The sequence below is a fragment of the Podarcis melisellensis genome, assembly GCF_964234715.1.
Source record: "Podarcis melisellensis genome assembly, chromosome: 16".
NCBI lineage: Eukaryota > Metazoa > Chordata > Lepidosauria > Squamata > Lacertidae > Podarcis > Podarcis melisellensis.
Genome location: NC_138533.1, coordinates 23311925 through 23328004, shown reverse-complemented (window position 1 = coordinate 23328004; position 16080 = coordinate 23311925). Strand labels below are relative to the sequence as shown.

The following is a 16080-nucleotide window of genomic DNA, read 5'->3' as shown; positions in this document are numbered from 1 at the left end:
TTAGCAGGTCTCAGGGATTACTGAAAACCAGATGCCCTTAGCTGGACTCTTCCAAACTCCTGAAGCACTGGTGGCTTGGTTTGCTAAATAACATATGGCCCTCTGTACATGCTCAGAGGCGCTTTCAAGTTCAAGCAGCCTACAGTCAAGGCCACCACACTGATGGCCACAGGTGTAAACATTTCCCCAGTCCAGGTATCAGAGGACCGATTTGTGACTGCTCAAACAAGGGAGCCAGATCACACTCTCCAGGTGTGATGAAACTGACAAAGGCTCTGTTTGTATATCACAAGTCATTGCTTTGGCGCTCCCTGAATGTAAAGAATACAGTGGTCCCTCGGGTTACAGATGCTTCAGGTTACAGACTCCACTAATCCAGAATAGTACCTTGGGTTAAGAACTTTTCTTCAGGATGAGAAAAGAAACCGCGCAGCAGCAGCGGGAGGCCCCATTAGCTAAAGTGGTACCTCAGGTTAAGAACAGTTTCAGGTTAAGAACAGACCTCCAGAACAAATTAAGTTCTTAACCCGAGGTACCACTGTACTGCAGTGTGAATCGCTTCTGGCAATATTCAGATTAATATTTGGGACAGGCAAAAGAAAGAAAGAAAGAAAGAAAGAAAGAAAATAAAAATTCTCCACAAATCGTGTAGTTAAAACTATGGAACTCAGGACCATTTGAGATGAAGTGATGGCTATCAACCTGGATGGCTTTGAAAAGTGACGGGGCACATTTATAGGGCACATCTGGCCCCCAAAGGTTATGTTCCACCTCCACTGCTGGAGGCATTGTACTTCTGAATACCATTTGCTGGGAAGAGGTTGAGAGAGTGCTGCTCTTGTGCTCAGGTCCTGCTTGCAGGTTTCCCATGGGGGTATTATCTGGTCAGCCATTGTGAGAACAAGATGCTGACCTTGGATGGGCCCTTGGCCTGATCTGACAGGCTCTTCTTGAAGAGATTGAAGGGAGATCGAATTCTGGGAATCCTGGACAAAGATGTATCAAAAGAGGAGCTGACCACTTTTCACTTCTTGGTGAAGTTCAACCTAATAATAATAATAATAATAATAATTTATTACATACCCCACCCATCTGACTGGGTTGCCCCAGCCACTCTGGGTGGCTTCCAACAAAATATAAAGAACACACGATACATCAGGCACGCACCTGTAAGAATGGAGCTACAACTTTACATTGATTTGTCTATTTCTCTTTTAAAGCCATCTAGGTTGGTGGCCATCACTGTCTCCTTGTGGGAGGGAGTTCCATAGAAAAGTCCTTTCTTTTATCTGTCCTGACCCTTCAGCTTCTTGACATTCAGCTTAATAGATATCCACGAGCAGTGCTGGATTTATGTCTAGGTTAAGTAAGCTGAAGCCTAGGGCCTCTAAATATAGGGGGCCTCGCCAGCCCGCTCACTCCCCAGCGGGCAGTCTCCCCTCTCCTGCCAGAGAAGTACCTATTTATCTACTTGCATTTTGAGGTGCTTTCAAACTGCTGGGTTGGCAGGAGCTGGGACTGAACAACAGGAGCTCACCCCGTCATGGGGATTCGAACCACCAACCTTCTGATCGGCAGAATTTTAAATACCCGTCAGCATCCTTGGCGTCACTCAATTTTGTTTATAACACTGTTATGTACTGAGTTGAATAGGATCCAAAATGCAGCAGTCTGATTGGTTCTGGAACAATACGATTCAGAATGCAGCAGTCTGATTGGTCCTAGAACAATAGGATCCAGAATGCAGTAGTCTGATTGGTCCTAGAACAATAGGATCCAGAATGCAACAGTCTGATTGGTCTACAGGAGCCACCCAATCCAGCTCCAGGTGGAAGTGAATCTGCAACCTGATTGGCCTACAAGAGAATCCCGGAATTAGCCAATCACGTGGGGCCCATTGTGCAAATACAGTGGTACCTCGGGTTAAGTACTTAATTCATTCCAGAGGTCCGTTCTTAACCTGAAACTGTTCTTAACCTGAAGCACCACTTTAGCTAATGGGGTCTCCTGCTGCCGCCGCGCCGCTAGGGCACGATTTCTGTTCTCATCCTGAAGCAAAGTTCTTAACCTGAAGCACTATTTCTGGGTTAGCGGAGTCTGTAACCTGAAGCGTATGTAACCTGAGGTACCACTGTAATGTATATAAAGCAGACATTCTGGGGGAACTTCCATTCCTCCTCACCACTATGAGCTGAAAAAAGAGCATGAAATCCACTCTCGACTATATTTCAAACACTCTTCCATTTTCTTCTAGTCATGAGGGTGGAGGATGGGGAGGTTCCTCACAAATGGAGTAGCCTAGGACCTCTCTTCATCTAAATCTGGCCCTTTCCAGGAGTTCTAGATGTACTGAGAGTATAAAAACTTTTCTGCTCAGAATTCTACTTTCTCCATTTCTTTCTGTCTTTCGCTAGGGGGCGCCCACGGCCACCCCATTCCCGGTCCCGCCTCTTTTCCTGCCTGTCCGCCTTTCCAAGCACAAAGCCGAGGCGGGAATCGGTCACTCTCTCTTCGGAGCTTCTATGGTCTAAAGCGAGGAGCGGGTGGGTGGGGAAGAGGGTGTATGTCGGGCTGAACGGCAGCGCCGCTCGACCAATCCATGAGAGCGGAAGACGTAGAGCCCCCACCCACTTCCTAACATAGGTGCTTAAAGGTGGTCACAAGCCTAACGAAGCTATGTAGAAACTTCCGGTCCTATACGGAAAGTGCTGAGGTGGGTGGTAAAGCGGCAAACAGACTAAAAAATCATTGCGTGGGGAACCGCAGTACATGGCCACCTATGGAAGAGCTACATAATTTCGGGGTGAGGGGGGGAATACAAAGCGGTTCCTGCCGCTTTATCCCCCTCCTCGTTTCCCCCCACCCCCGCAAATGGCTGGCGTTCGCATTGAAACCGGAAGTATGGCTCTCGCATTCCCTCACAGATCCCTAGGCGTCAGGGGTGGGTAGGGGAGGTGGGAGAGGCCCGACGTCCCGCCTCCGGGGAGGACCTCTCAGCCAATGGGAAGAGAGTGGCGAGGAGTGGCAGGTTAGGCTGTGGTGGCTGAGGTGAGGGGCAGTTTCCCAGTCAGGGAGGGGGGTGGGGAGTAAGAGAAGCGCCCCTGGGAGATTCTACACCCCCCCGGACACTTTGGTGGGTCCGAAAGAAGAAGGCCGCCCCTCCCCGCCTCAGAAGTGCCCTCGTAGGAGCATCCTCCCCCCCCCCCCCATTCCTGGGCGGGAGACCCTCCCCAGCTCTTGGCGCCCCCTCCCCCTGTCCCCAAGTAGGCCCCCTAAATATCCCTCCCCGTTTCACAGTAGGAATTCTAAGTTCTCCCCCCACCCCCGTTCCCATATTGAATTTTTGGGTCACCCCCCCTTTGCAATTCTCCCACCATTTCCCACTTAGAAGCCTCCCCCCATTTTACTTCCTCCTTTTCATGCCCCAAAATTCTACCCCTCCCCTTTACAATACTGAGTTTCTGGGGTTGTGTGTTATCATTGCCATTATCCTTCTTTTTGACTTTCCGGCAGCGTTTCCCCCAAGGGGCCCTCTGCCCTCCCTCCAAATTGCACTCCATCTGCTTTGTGGAGGTGGGATCCCCTTAAAAACTCCCCACCGAAACCACTCACGTTTCTTCTTCAGAAGGATGCCTTGAGACAGATAACTCCATCCTCCCCTTCCACCCTTGGTCGGAGTTTGAGGAAACTCGTGTCTTTACAGACTCTTCTCTCTCCAAAGAACATTGCAAAACCTTACCTGCCCGCTTTTGCAACAGTGCAAAACCTTACTTGCAAAACCTTACTAAGCACACCAAGGCCCAGCTCTTGCAGATCCACTATCCCCAAATCACCTCTTCTGGTCGCTGGGGACATCTCCCGATTTCTGAAGGCTGAACACAGCTGTTGGTTCATAGCAAGAGTGGCCCGGCAGCTGCGTGGGTGGTTTCTCCCCCAAACATTTATTTACATTTCCTCTTCCCCTGCCATTTTGAAAGAAGAGGTGTCCTTATTTCCATTTATCCTTTAACACTTTCCTTTGACAGAGGAGATAAGCACAGAGGGTCCTAGAGACTTGTTAGATGTCCTGCTGACCCCTTAGCTTTTTCCTCCCGCCCCACAACACCCCAGAAAAGCCAGGAAGGGTGAAGTCGTTCTCTGAGGTTTCTCTCATTTGACCCCTCAGTGTTTGCATCTTGCATCTGAGTAGAGGGGTCTGTCTTCCCCCTCAAGCAGTCCTCCCATTGTTGGGAACGTTTCCCTGAAGTTAGGAGGGAACGATTGCACCCTTTGGGAGCTGGGGTGGCTCCCCAGGGCTTTCGTCATGGCTGGTGCCATTGCATCGCGCATGAGTTTCAGCTCACTGAAGAGAAAGCAGCCCAAGACCTTCACAGTGCGGATTATCACCATGGATGCTGAGATGGAGTTCAACTGCGAGGTAACGGAGGTGGCTGTGTGTTTTGTTGAAGTTCGGGGTGCTTGTGGTTAGAATGTTGCTTAGAGGGGTGTTCTGCATCTGTGGGGCCTTGTGCACCTCCCAAAATGCTTTATTAATCTTGGACCATAAGTTTAAGAAGGATGTTGAAAAGCCGGAATGCGTGCAGAGGAGGGGGACAAAGACAATCAAGGGCCCGGAAACCAAGGCTTATGAGGAATGGTTGAGGGAGCTGGGTCTGTTTAGCCAGGAGAAGACTGAGAGATGATATGATAGTCATCTTCAAATATCTGAAGATGGAGTTCTGCTCCAGAGGGTAGGAACCGAACCAATGGATTCACATCACAAGAAAGGAGATTCTGGCTGAACATTAGTAAGAACTTCCTGACGGCGAGAGCTGTTTGACAGTGGAATGGACTCCCTTGGGAGGTGGTCAACTCTCTGCCGTTGGAATCTTGTCTAAAAGACTCTGCCAGGGATTCTCTCGCTGTGATTCCTGTGTTTCCGGGGGTTGGACTAGATCAGTGTTTCCCAACCTTTTTTGGGCAAAGGCACACTTGTTTCATGAAAAAAATCCCGAGGCACACCACCATTAGAAAATGTTTAAAAAATTAACTCTGTTCCTATATTGACTATATATAAAGTAACACTCTTTAATAGGAATCAAATAAACACAAAGATAGTATTTTATAATTACTTTATTATGAAATAGTAAGTAAACAGAAATATGAAAAATTATAAAATACTTTATTCAGTGCGCAACCTGGGCCTGTTTGGCTGAACACAAAGCTGATATTCTGGCTGGAATCGAAGAAAGACACACACGTAACTCTTCGTCAACAGCTCTCAGTCTCTCTCTGTATTTAGTTTTTATAGCAATCATGCTTGAAAAGCTCAACTCACAGAGATATGTAGTGGAAAATGGGAGCAATGTCAAAATAGCTTTGTTTGCCAGAAGGGGGAACTCCTTGGCAGTTTCCAACCAAAAACTGTCCAAAGGTAGATCAGCAAATCTTAGCTTGAAACCACAATTTTGTCTCAGTTCAGTTAGTTCCTCCTGCTCCTGTAAAGTCATATCCATTCCACCAACTGATGCTGAGCTATAAGGGTCCCTAACCCAGTCAAGGCATTCAGTGGAGACTGAAGAGAAATAAAATGACAACTTCCCCTCGAGAGTTTTTAAATGTTTACCTATTATCTCACACAGTGCAGCAGTGTGAACACCTTGCCATTGCTTGGTGAGTGTGAACATTTCAATAGAAAAATGACTTTCTTACAGCAGCACACAAAAATTATTCTAGTTCATATAATAATAATAATAATTTATTATTTATACCCCACCCATCTGGCTGTCAAATCAGCCATTAATTTGTATGTGGCAGAATTGCTAGTTAGCACAAACACACCATTAAAATTGACAAGGTGCTTCCTATTCTGGAGAGTGCTTGTGCAGACCAGATTATGATACAGGTGGAGGGGCTGCCTCCCTGTTGCAAACTTTTATTCAGCAGGCACTCGCTGGCTTTGCCAGATGCTGCACCTGGCCCCTAGAAAAGACTGCCAACGTTTTTGTTTGTTTTAACCAGCCCCTAGCTCCCATGCACATCAGCGCAGCTTGATCTGAAAGAAGTAGCTAGCGATCTTTCTTTTTCCGTGCCAAAAAGCACCCAAACTCTCAGTAGCTGCCCTTCTACAGATCCAGCTGTTATTTTTTTTTAAAAGGAGGTTAAACCAGGCCAGGGAGGTTTCTCTATCTCCCCCCGCGCTTGTAATCTTTTACCACACTTATTTGAGAGTAAGGTCCACCAAACCCGAAGGAAAGTGACTCCGGCGCGAACACGCATAAGCGGTGGAGAATCTCGTGCGAAGGGGTCAGAGGCAAGAGACAGGGAGAGAGAAGCAGACACGCGTCCCCGCAATCGCGGGGCTGTGGGTGGCTGTGGGTGTGGCGGTGGCAGCACGGCTGCCCTTATTCCCCCAAAGCCCTCAGGGGAAGAGCTGCATCCCCCCGCCAAACACGAGCCACTTCTCCGTCCCCCCAGCTCCCGCTGCCTTTCCTGCCCCCTCGCTCACCAGTGCCAGTTGTTGACGTTGGTGGCATCCGCGCGCTGCTCCACAATCCAGCGCGGATCTCCCTCTCCCCACTTGGCCATCAGCGCCTCGCTGAAGGACTCGCCGCTTCTGCCTCTGCCCGGCTGGCTGGCTGGCTGGCGAGCGCCCCTCGCCCTCGCTCTCTCGCCGCGCGTCTGGAAGCTACTAGAAGCGCCGCCGGCAGCCGCGCCACTTCCCAGCTTCCGGCAGCCGCCGGAGAGCTTCCTTCCGTTGCTCCCGCCGCCGCCGCTGCCGCTCCTTACTCCCCCAGTACAGTACCATAGAGAGGCAGATCTATAAGCGTAACATACGACTCGCCCGCCTCCCTCCCACGGCACACCAGGCAACGTCTCGCGGCACACTGGTGTGCCGCGGAACACCGGTTGGGAAACACTGGACTAGATTACGCTTGGGGTCCCTTCTGACTCTACTGTTCTGTGGTCCTGTTTTGAGAGCCCTGCTTGATCAGGGCAAAGGGCCATCTAGTGTGGCGTCCTCTTCTTGCAGTGGCCAACCACCACTTGCAAGCAGGAGCCAAGTGAAACAGCAACTTGTGATTCCCAGCAGCAACTGAGATTTAGCGTGGGGCTTGCATCTGCCCTGTCTCATCCTCTGCCATAGCAATCCAAGCTGGTGGTAACATCTGTCTCCTGTAGAAGAGAATGCCATAGTTTAATTATGTGCTGTGTGAAGAATAATTTCTTTTGTCTGTCCTGAATCTTCCAACATTCAGTTTCCCTGGATATCCCCAAGTGCTAGTGCTGGAACTTTCCTCTAGCCACTTTCTTCATGCATAATTTTATATACCTCTGCCTTGTTCCCCTCCCCTTTAACTCACCTTTTCTGTAAACTGAAAAGCTCCAAACACTGTCAACTGTTCTCATAAGGGAGTTGCCCCGATACTCCATTGATGAAAATGTGCATAATGGAACCCTGATGACCCTCTCATTTTTTTAAAAAGGAAAAGCTATTCTGGAATGGGTGATTTTTCAGGAGAGAGAGCTAGCAGTGTTGGTTACCTGTTCTCTACCTGCACCTTCCCCACTCCTGATTCCGCCTCTTTCTTAGGCTTCAAGCACGTACAGTATTTGGAAGAAGTGAAATAGGTTAAAGATGGTTCAGGATATAAGAATGAAGGTCTGCAAATTGGCCATTAATGATTTTCAGCAGAAAACCAGAAGGTTAATGGCTCATTTAGAAGTGGAACATTTCTCCCTGGAATAATTAGGAGAATAAAGAGTGCTCCCAAGTATATTTATGCACAATTTTCCTGATGGTATGAGCTGTTTGACAATGGAAGAGACTACTTTAAAAGATAGTGGCTTCTCCTTCATTTGATGTGTTTAACCAGAGGCTGAACAGCCAGCAGAGTGCCTCCCTCTGTGGGGGGGGGGGGGGTTGGACTAGATGATGTTTTAGATTTTTTTTCTGGTGGGTTTTGATTTATGGACATTCAAGGGCCAAGCGCTTTCTCCATCCTTCTGTCTTCATCTTTGCAGAATTGATCGTGATCTTGAGGGTTGATGGTGTTAGTGAGAGATAACTGTAGGTGTGTCAATTATTACTGTGGTTGTTATAATTTATCACCCACCCTTCACCCTAAGGTCCTAGGGTGGGTGACAACAACATAAAAGCCAGTGTTAGAAATGGCTTAGAACAACTTACAGTTGCCAGAAGGAAGGTGATTAAAATAGAACTAACAGGGTCTTTAAAATGTACACCCCCAAGTGCCAAAAGCCAAGGTGAAGCAACTCGTCTTCAGCATTCACCAAAAACCGTATAATAAAGATGCCACACACACTTCTGCACTGTGTAGCACACAAATGAATACAGAATCTAATCAGAAGAGTACAAGATCCAATCGGTGTGGGCGCGACCCACTCCTGACTTGCATCTGTTGGTGATGAATAGGAATAACAAGATCATTGGTGTAACTGGAGTTGTAAAGCAAACATAGAAAGCTGCTTTATTCAGAGTCAGACCATTGATCCATCTAATGCAGTTTTATCTGCACTGACTGGCAGTGGCTCTCCAGGTTTTAGCCAGGAATCTCTCCCAGCTCTGCCTGGAGATGCCAGGGATTGAATCAGGGATCTTCTGCAAGCAAAGCAGATGCTCTACCCCTGCTTCTCCTGTCATTGGAAGTTATCATACACCAAGACAGACTGTTGTTCCATCTAGCTCAGTGCTGTCTGCACTGACTGGCAGCTGCTCCCCAGAATATCTCTCAGCCATAAATGGAGATGCTGGGAATTGAACCCGGGGCCTTCTGCATGCAAGGCAGGTGCTCTTCCCGAATTGCTTTCTGCCACACGCTGGAGATTCGTCGGTTCTTGGGAGGCCAAATGCCAGTTTCAAGATATTGCTTCTGAATTCCACTCCAGCTGCTTCCTACTGGAGCAGCTTTTGTCTGCAGGTTGCAGACCAGCAGAGGGAGTTTGTTACCAGGCTCTTCATTTCAGAAGCACTCTGGGGAGACTTCAAGCTTCTTCTTTGATGCTGGCCCAGAGCATTGTAGGCGCAGTTTGAGGTGGCTTTTTTGATACGCAGGGGCCTGTGTGCAGCAGTACATTGAAGGTCAGAGCTGCTTGGGCTGGCTGCTGCGTGGAGGTGCTGTTGCAGCTTATACCACATCTTGTGGGAAGGAACAGCCAGCAGGGGAGCTTCATTCCCAAGCAGGACGAGGTACCGGCAGCAACAGCAGCAGCATTAGCGATAAGGTGACATGATAGAAGTTCACAAAATGATCCAGGGCACGGAGAGAATGGATAGAGAACAGTGTTTCTCCCTCTCACGTAACACTATAATTCGCAGACATCCAATGAACCTGAATGTTGGAAGATTCAGATAAAAGAAAGGACTTGTTCACGCAGCGCAGAGTTGAAACTATGGGACTTGCTCCCACAGGTGGCAGTGACAGCCACCGACTTGGATGGCTTTAAAAGAGGATTGGATGAGTTTTTGGAAGAAAAGGCTATCAGTGGCTACTAGCTGTGATGGCTATGCTCTGCCTCCGCGGTCGGAGGCAGTAATGCTTCTGAATACCAGTTGCTGGAAACTGCAGGAGGGGAGAGGGATCTTGTGCTCGGGTTGTGTTACCAGACTTCCCATTGGGATATGGTTGGCCACTGAGAGAAGAAGATGCCTTTGGCCTGATCCAGCAGGCTCTTATGTCCTTTTGAAGGTTGTTTAGTCAAGATGACAGTGACCCTGACCATACGATCTTATGCAGGCCTATTAGGAAGTAAGCCCCCTTTGAATTTAGTGGTACCAAATTCCCACGTATGTCCAGGAACGCAGCTTGAATCATAGAAGTATCTTCCCTTGTCCGTGGAATAATTTTAGACTTTCTTACTAACATAAAAAGTACACTACTTTTCTCGCCAAAACAAGAGCCCAAAACATAACATGATAAATACAAGACAGGATATAAGCAGCCTTGTAAAGTACGCCACCTAATACCACACTTTAAAGAAATCTGTGTTTAGAGGCTGTGCTTTCCCAACCAAAGCACTCTACCCAAAAGCTTGCTTTGAAAATGGAATCACGTCTCAACCCCTTCTGTGGCGGTCCTGGTGAACAGCAGGCTTAAAACTCAAGGAAATGACATAGTTGTTATAATTATATCCATTACGGCTATTTTATATGGAAAGATGAAAGAGAATGCCATTATTTTCTGCAGTATAAATAAACAGGGATGGGGGATCTCAGGGGTGGGGGTCGAATGTGGCCCTTCAGTTCTCTTTCTGGCCCAGGGAACACTTCCTAGGCTATACTCCTCTGAGGCTACACCCCTCCTAGACCCTTCTACACAGCTTCCTTGAGTGTTTTTTTTCCTAGCTGGGATGACCTTGAGCTCTGATTGTGCCTCTTGTTTGTGTGAATGGAGGAGTGTGCAAGTGTGTGTAGAAACTCGGCTGTTGCAAAAAGCTGGAATTTACATTTGTTGCTCCACCCACTTTGCCTCTGGCCCCACCCACCAGTGACACGTGGTCCTTGGAAGGGTTGCCTCAAAGGAAATAATCCCTTGACCTGAAAGGAAAGGAACAGAAGGCTGAATAAATCTGGAAGGCACAATCATTTGAGCTGTCAGAGTTCTGCCTCCTGTTTATTGCCTTTTAAAAGCAAATAATTTCAGGCTTTCCCCAGGACAGAGGTCCCCCCCCCCTCAAAGATCCACATCCATTTAGCTGTCCTTCTAAGTCTCTTCCAGCTCAGTGGTATCATGTTTGCCACGAAGTGACAAGTTCTGTCCGCGGGTGAGGGTGCTCAGTTCGGATTTGTGTAATGGTGTTTTGAAGAATTTCTTCTCTTCCTGTGATTTTTCCATTCTGAATTCTTACCCTGTGGAAGTGCCAACGCTGGTCCCAGCTGATTTCCTGACCTTAACACTCTTGACAGAGAGTGCTTTTGCAAGCCTTGAGTTAAAAGCGAGCTGGAAAGCTCTACAAGAAACCGTAATAGGGGACAGTTTTGAGCTGGCAAATACATCAGAGATTACCTTACAGCTTATTACTACTTCGGAGGCTGAAATGCACCAATTGGTGAGCTTTCTTAGCTACCTAATTCCAGCGTTTAGGTCTGAAATTGGTTAGCTTTCTTAACAATCAATAGATCACTGTTCATCAGAAATGTATTTATACTCGTTCTACGAGGAAGGCTTGTAGCTCAGTGGTAGAGCATCTGACTTGCATCCAGAAGGTCCCAGGTTCAATCTCAGGTGAGGCTGGGAAAGGCTCCCTGCCTGAAATCCTGCATAGTTGCTGCCAGTCAGGGTCAACAATACTGAGCTAGATGGACCAATGGCTTGACTCACAATATGGCACCATCCTGTGTTCCTCAGCATCCTGAGATTGTTATTTGATGAACTGGAAGAATAAAGATACGATACCCTTTAATCAATGGATTGACAATATGACATCCCTTGCGATTTATGAACGGACTGCTTACAGGCACAAACGTTTGGATAAGCATGATAACATTTGGAATTAGTTTATACAGAATGTAGTAGGCTCTTAACATTTGCATAAGTATTAGGATAATAACACTATATCAGTTTGTGTAATAATGTATAGGAGTATCTTATCTTCTTCTTCTGTGGTGATCACTCGTAGCTGAGTAAGATTGTCTTCCATAAACATGGTTTTAAAAGTGAGTCCGTAAGTGACTTTGGAGGCCAATTCTGGATCCACATGCCCTTCCACGGGGGGGGGGGGGATAGGTTTCCGGACAGGAGTTGATCATGGTGAGGGTTTGCCATCCGTGCCTTCCTCTTAGCGCGTTTCTCCCTTTCGTCCTGAGTTTAAACGACTTCAAAACCCATGACACCTTTAGTAAAGGCAAGAGTATCTTATATTGCATGTGTGTGTGTGTGTGTGTGTGTGTGAGAGAGAGAATTTCTTATACAGTGGTACCTCAGGTTAAGTACTTAATTCGTTCCGGAGGTCCGTACTTAACCTGAAACTGTTCTTAACTTGAAGCACCACTTTAGCTAATGGGGCCTTCCGCTGTTGCCGTGCCACCAGAGCCCGAATTCTGTTCTCATCCTAAACCTGAAGCACTATTTCTGTGTTAGTGGCGTCTGTAACCTGAAGCATATGTAACCTGAAGCATATGTAACCCGAGGTACCACTGTATACATCTTAGTTCCCCCCCTCACTTTTTTTCTTTTTTCTCTCACTTAATAAAACCCAACCAACCAACCAACCAGCACCCTGTGTTCCTAACCTACACATTCCCTGTGGTTCTGGGACACTTTGGAGAAGGGCTGTAGCTTAGGGGTAGAACAACTGGTTTGCATACAGAAGGTCCCTGGCGACTCCAGGTAGAGTTAGGAATGTCTCCTGCCTGAAGCCCTGCAAAGCCGCTGTCAATTTTTGTAGAGAACGCTGCACCAGGTGGACCCAATGGCCTGACTCAGTATAAGGGAGCTTCCTGTGTTCCTATGGATGATTTAGCACAGCAGTTAACCAAAGGCATTTGTCTTCGGGTGGTTTCCAGGTTTCAAGCGACTTCCATTGAAATCAGTCCGGAAGAGGAATAAAAGGGTGTGTTTGTGTGAGAGTGAGTTTATTCACTTCCCGATATCTTGTTTGCTGAACGCTGTTTGCAGGAGGTGATGTCGTGTCAAACAAGTGCACTGACTTCAAAGTGCATTTCTATTGTCGCTTTTCTTATTGCACAGGATTCGGTTCTTCTGGGGAAGCAGGCTAGTTGTGCAAGAGCTCCACAAATCCACTTGAATTTGCCCACCGTGAATTGGCTGGTAGGGGATTAAATCCTACCTGCACAATAGTAACAGTCTCAATGTGCCTTGAAAGTGTTCTGTGTTTAGGACCAGGAGAGAGAGAGCTGACTAAATGAGGGATTGCAAAAGGTGTTTCCAGTGCAAGCCCCAAAAGTTCACAGTGATCATCTTCTCATCTCTAGGCTTACATTGTAGAAGGTAGTGAGGACAGGTAACTTCTGTATTAAGGTAAAAAAAAGGTAAAGGACCCCTGGATGATTAAGTCCAGTCAAAGGCAACCATGGGATTGTGGTGCTCATCTCGCTTTCAGGCCAAGGGAGCCAGTGTTTGTCCACAGACAGCTTTCCGGGTCATGTGGCCAGTATGACAAAACTGCTTCTGGCACAACGGAACACTGTGATGAAAACCAGAGCGCACGGAAACACTGTTTACCTTCCCGCTGCAGTGGTACCTATTTATCTACTTGCACTGGCATGCTTTCAAACTGCTAGGTTGGCAGGAGCTGAGACAGAGCAACGGGAGCTCACCCCGCTGTGGGGATTCGAACCGTTGACCTTCAGATTGGCAAGCCCAAGAGGCTCAGTGGTTTAGACCACAGTGCCACCCGTGTCTCCTACTTCTGTATTGTCTGTTCAACGATGGTTGAAGGATTTGGGGGTCAGGAAGATTATAAGTGATTCCTGAACTGTGATTCCTGCATTGCAGGGGGTTATTAATATTATTATTGTTATTTATTAAATTTCTATACCACCCTTCATCGGAAGATCTCAGGGAGATTTGCAGCCTAAAAATATGGAATAAAACCACAAAGTACGTAATAAAAACAAGAACAAACCAAACCAATAACCCCCGTCACACAGACTAAATGACCCTCTCAGTCCCTTCCAACTCTACAATTCTGTAAATCTGCTGCGACACAGACAGACCGTCTTCATAATACAGTGGTACCTCGGGTTACAGATGCTTCAGGTTACAGACTCCACTAACCCAGAAATAGTACCTCAGGTTAAGAACTTTGCTTCATGATGAGAACAGAAATTGTGCGGTGGCGGCATGGCAGCGGTGGCGGCGGGAGGCCCCAGTAGCTAACGTGGTACATCAGCTTAAGAACAGTTCCAGGTTAAGAACAGATCTCCAGAACAAATTAAGTTCTTAACCCAAGGTACCACTGTAAAGCTGGTGCCACTAAGGGCTGTATGCTTGGGGAGAACATGCAGTAGGTAACCCCTCTGGCCTGTGGGGCCAGCAGATGTCCTGATTTGACCTGCAGGGTCCTTTTTCTCAGCAAGGTGTTCCCTAGGATTGGTGTCAAAGAAAATCAGCCTTGCTTCCCAAGGCTGTAAGGTATTTGGAGCAGGGTCCCGAATGATGCTCAGAGCATGCGGGGAAAGGTCTCAAGCCATTCGTGGCTTTAAAGGTGGAGAAGAGCACCTTGGATTGAGCCTTGAAGCTAGTTGGCAGCTCACGCAAATCACGTAGAGCCAGCAGCGCGATAAAATCAGATCACCCGGGATCCCATCAGCATTCTGGCTGCATCATGGCTGGCAACGCATGGAAGTTTCCCAGAATTTTCCAAGGGCAGCCCCACATGGAGGTTAACATGAAATTGAGAGTCCGCAGTTGTACAAGTGAATCTAGAAGCATATCTCATTTTAGACCTGTGTCGGCAATGACGGTGCCTCCAGCTGCAACTGGGTAGTGTGTGTGCGTGTGTGTGTGTATGTTTGCACAACGGATGGGGTGGAGGCAGGTGTGTTTGTGTGTGTGCTGGGCTTCCAATTTGCTTCCAATGCATAATCAGGGGTCAGCAAACTTTTTCAGCAGGGGGCCGGTCCACTGTCCCTGAGATCTGGGGGGGGGGGCAGACTATATTTTGAAGAGAGAAAAAATAAACGAATTCCTATGCCCCGCAAATAACCCAGAGATTAATTTTAAATAAAAGGACACATTCTACTCATGTAAAAACACGCTGATTCCTGGACCGTCTGTGGGCTGGATTTAGAAGGCCATTGGGCCGGATCCGGCCCCCAGGCCTTAGTTTGTCTACCCATGGCATAGATTGTCTTCTTTTTTTAAGGGGTGGGAGGGTTTTACTCTGTTCAGGGCAAACTTGGAAGGGTCATTTGCCAGTAGTAGAGTTCCATTATATTTCACATACCCTCTGTTTTGAATAAGCTGCATTGGTTGCCAGTAACTTCATGATACGATTAACTGCAAATACTGAAGAGGCAACTTTTTATCCTGGCCTTTGACGTTTGATATATACAGTAGTACCTCGGGTTACATACGCTTCAGGTTACAGACTCCGCTAACCCAGAAATAGTACCTTGGGTTAAGAACTTTACCTCAGGATGAGAACAGGAATTGTGCTCCGGCGGTGCGGCAGCAGCGGAGGCCCCATTAGCTAAAGTGGTGCTTCAGGTTAAGAACAGTTTCAGGTTAAGAACAGACCTCCGGAATGAATTAAGTACTTAACCCGAGGTACCACTGTATATTTCTAGGGCCCCCTCTATTTCTGTCACTTGTTTTAAACTGTTTCGTATTTTAAATTTTTTTAACCCACCCTGGGACCTTGGGTGAAGAGAGGTCAATACATTAAAATAATAACAATGATCTTAAAAAACAGGAGGAGGAGTCTAGCTGCAGTGTGGATCAGTCCCAAGGGCAGCCCCTGGTCGAGCACATTGCAGTAATCTATGCTTGAGGCCACCAATGCTTTTTTCCTATAACAGCCTCTCCTTTCACTCCCATGAAACATCTTAACAGTGAAGCTCCATTGAAATCTTTAGTAATCTGATTTACCTACCTTTTGTGCGGGTTTGTGTCGCTTTGATTTCTGGATTTATTTTTTGTTGGGTGGCCTTAATTTGAAGTTAACTGCTTTTAAAAACCATATCTGTTTAAAATGTTTGCTTTCTGTCTATTGTAAGCCACATTGCGGGCCTTCACGGTGAAAAACTAGCCTTAAGAAAAAAGAGAGAAAAGGGTAATTATTAGTTGAACAGACCTCAGTTTCTGGTGTGGATCAGAGCTAGGGATTAGACTTTCCCCTTTTACAGTCACAATAAATTTCTTCTGGCTGAATTAAAAAAAGAATAAGTAGGCTATAGATATCAACAGATCCCGTCTGTTTGTTTATTGAAAAGTCAGAAGCTGTCAAGATGTTTTAACCCAGTTCAATCATCATTGGAAAAACAGCTGGCGATCTGGCAAGGCTCTCATGTTGCCCGTTTAAGTTGTGATGCTGGATAAATACCCAGGGTTAAAAATAGCTCTCTCCTCCTGGACACTTTCCTTAGTATGACCTCCCTTTCCATGCTGCTGCTAC

At 47.1% G+C, this 16080-nt stretch overlaps 1 protein-coding gene across 4 annotated transcripts in view; it reads left to right on the top strand.

The window, feature by feature from the left end:
* Nucleotides 1–2999: 2999 nt before the first annotated feature.
* Nucleotides 3000–16080, top strand: part of NF2 (NF2, moesin-ezrin-radixin like (MERLIN) tumor suppressor) — a 102368-nt gene continuing 89287 nt past the window's right edge. For all 4 annotated transcript variants that reach the window (XM_081892397.1, XM_081892399.1, XM_081892396.1 and 1 more), the window contains exon 1: nucleotides 3000–4417. In XM_081892397.1, coding sequence (XP_081748523.1) covers nucleotides 4304–4417 — 114 coding nt within the window. In that variant the 5' untranslated portion in view covers nucleotides 3000–4303. The remainder of the gene's footprint in view (nucleotides 4418–16080) is intronic.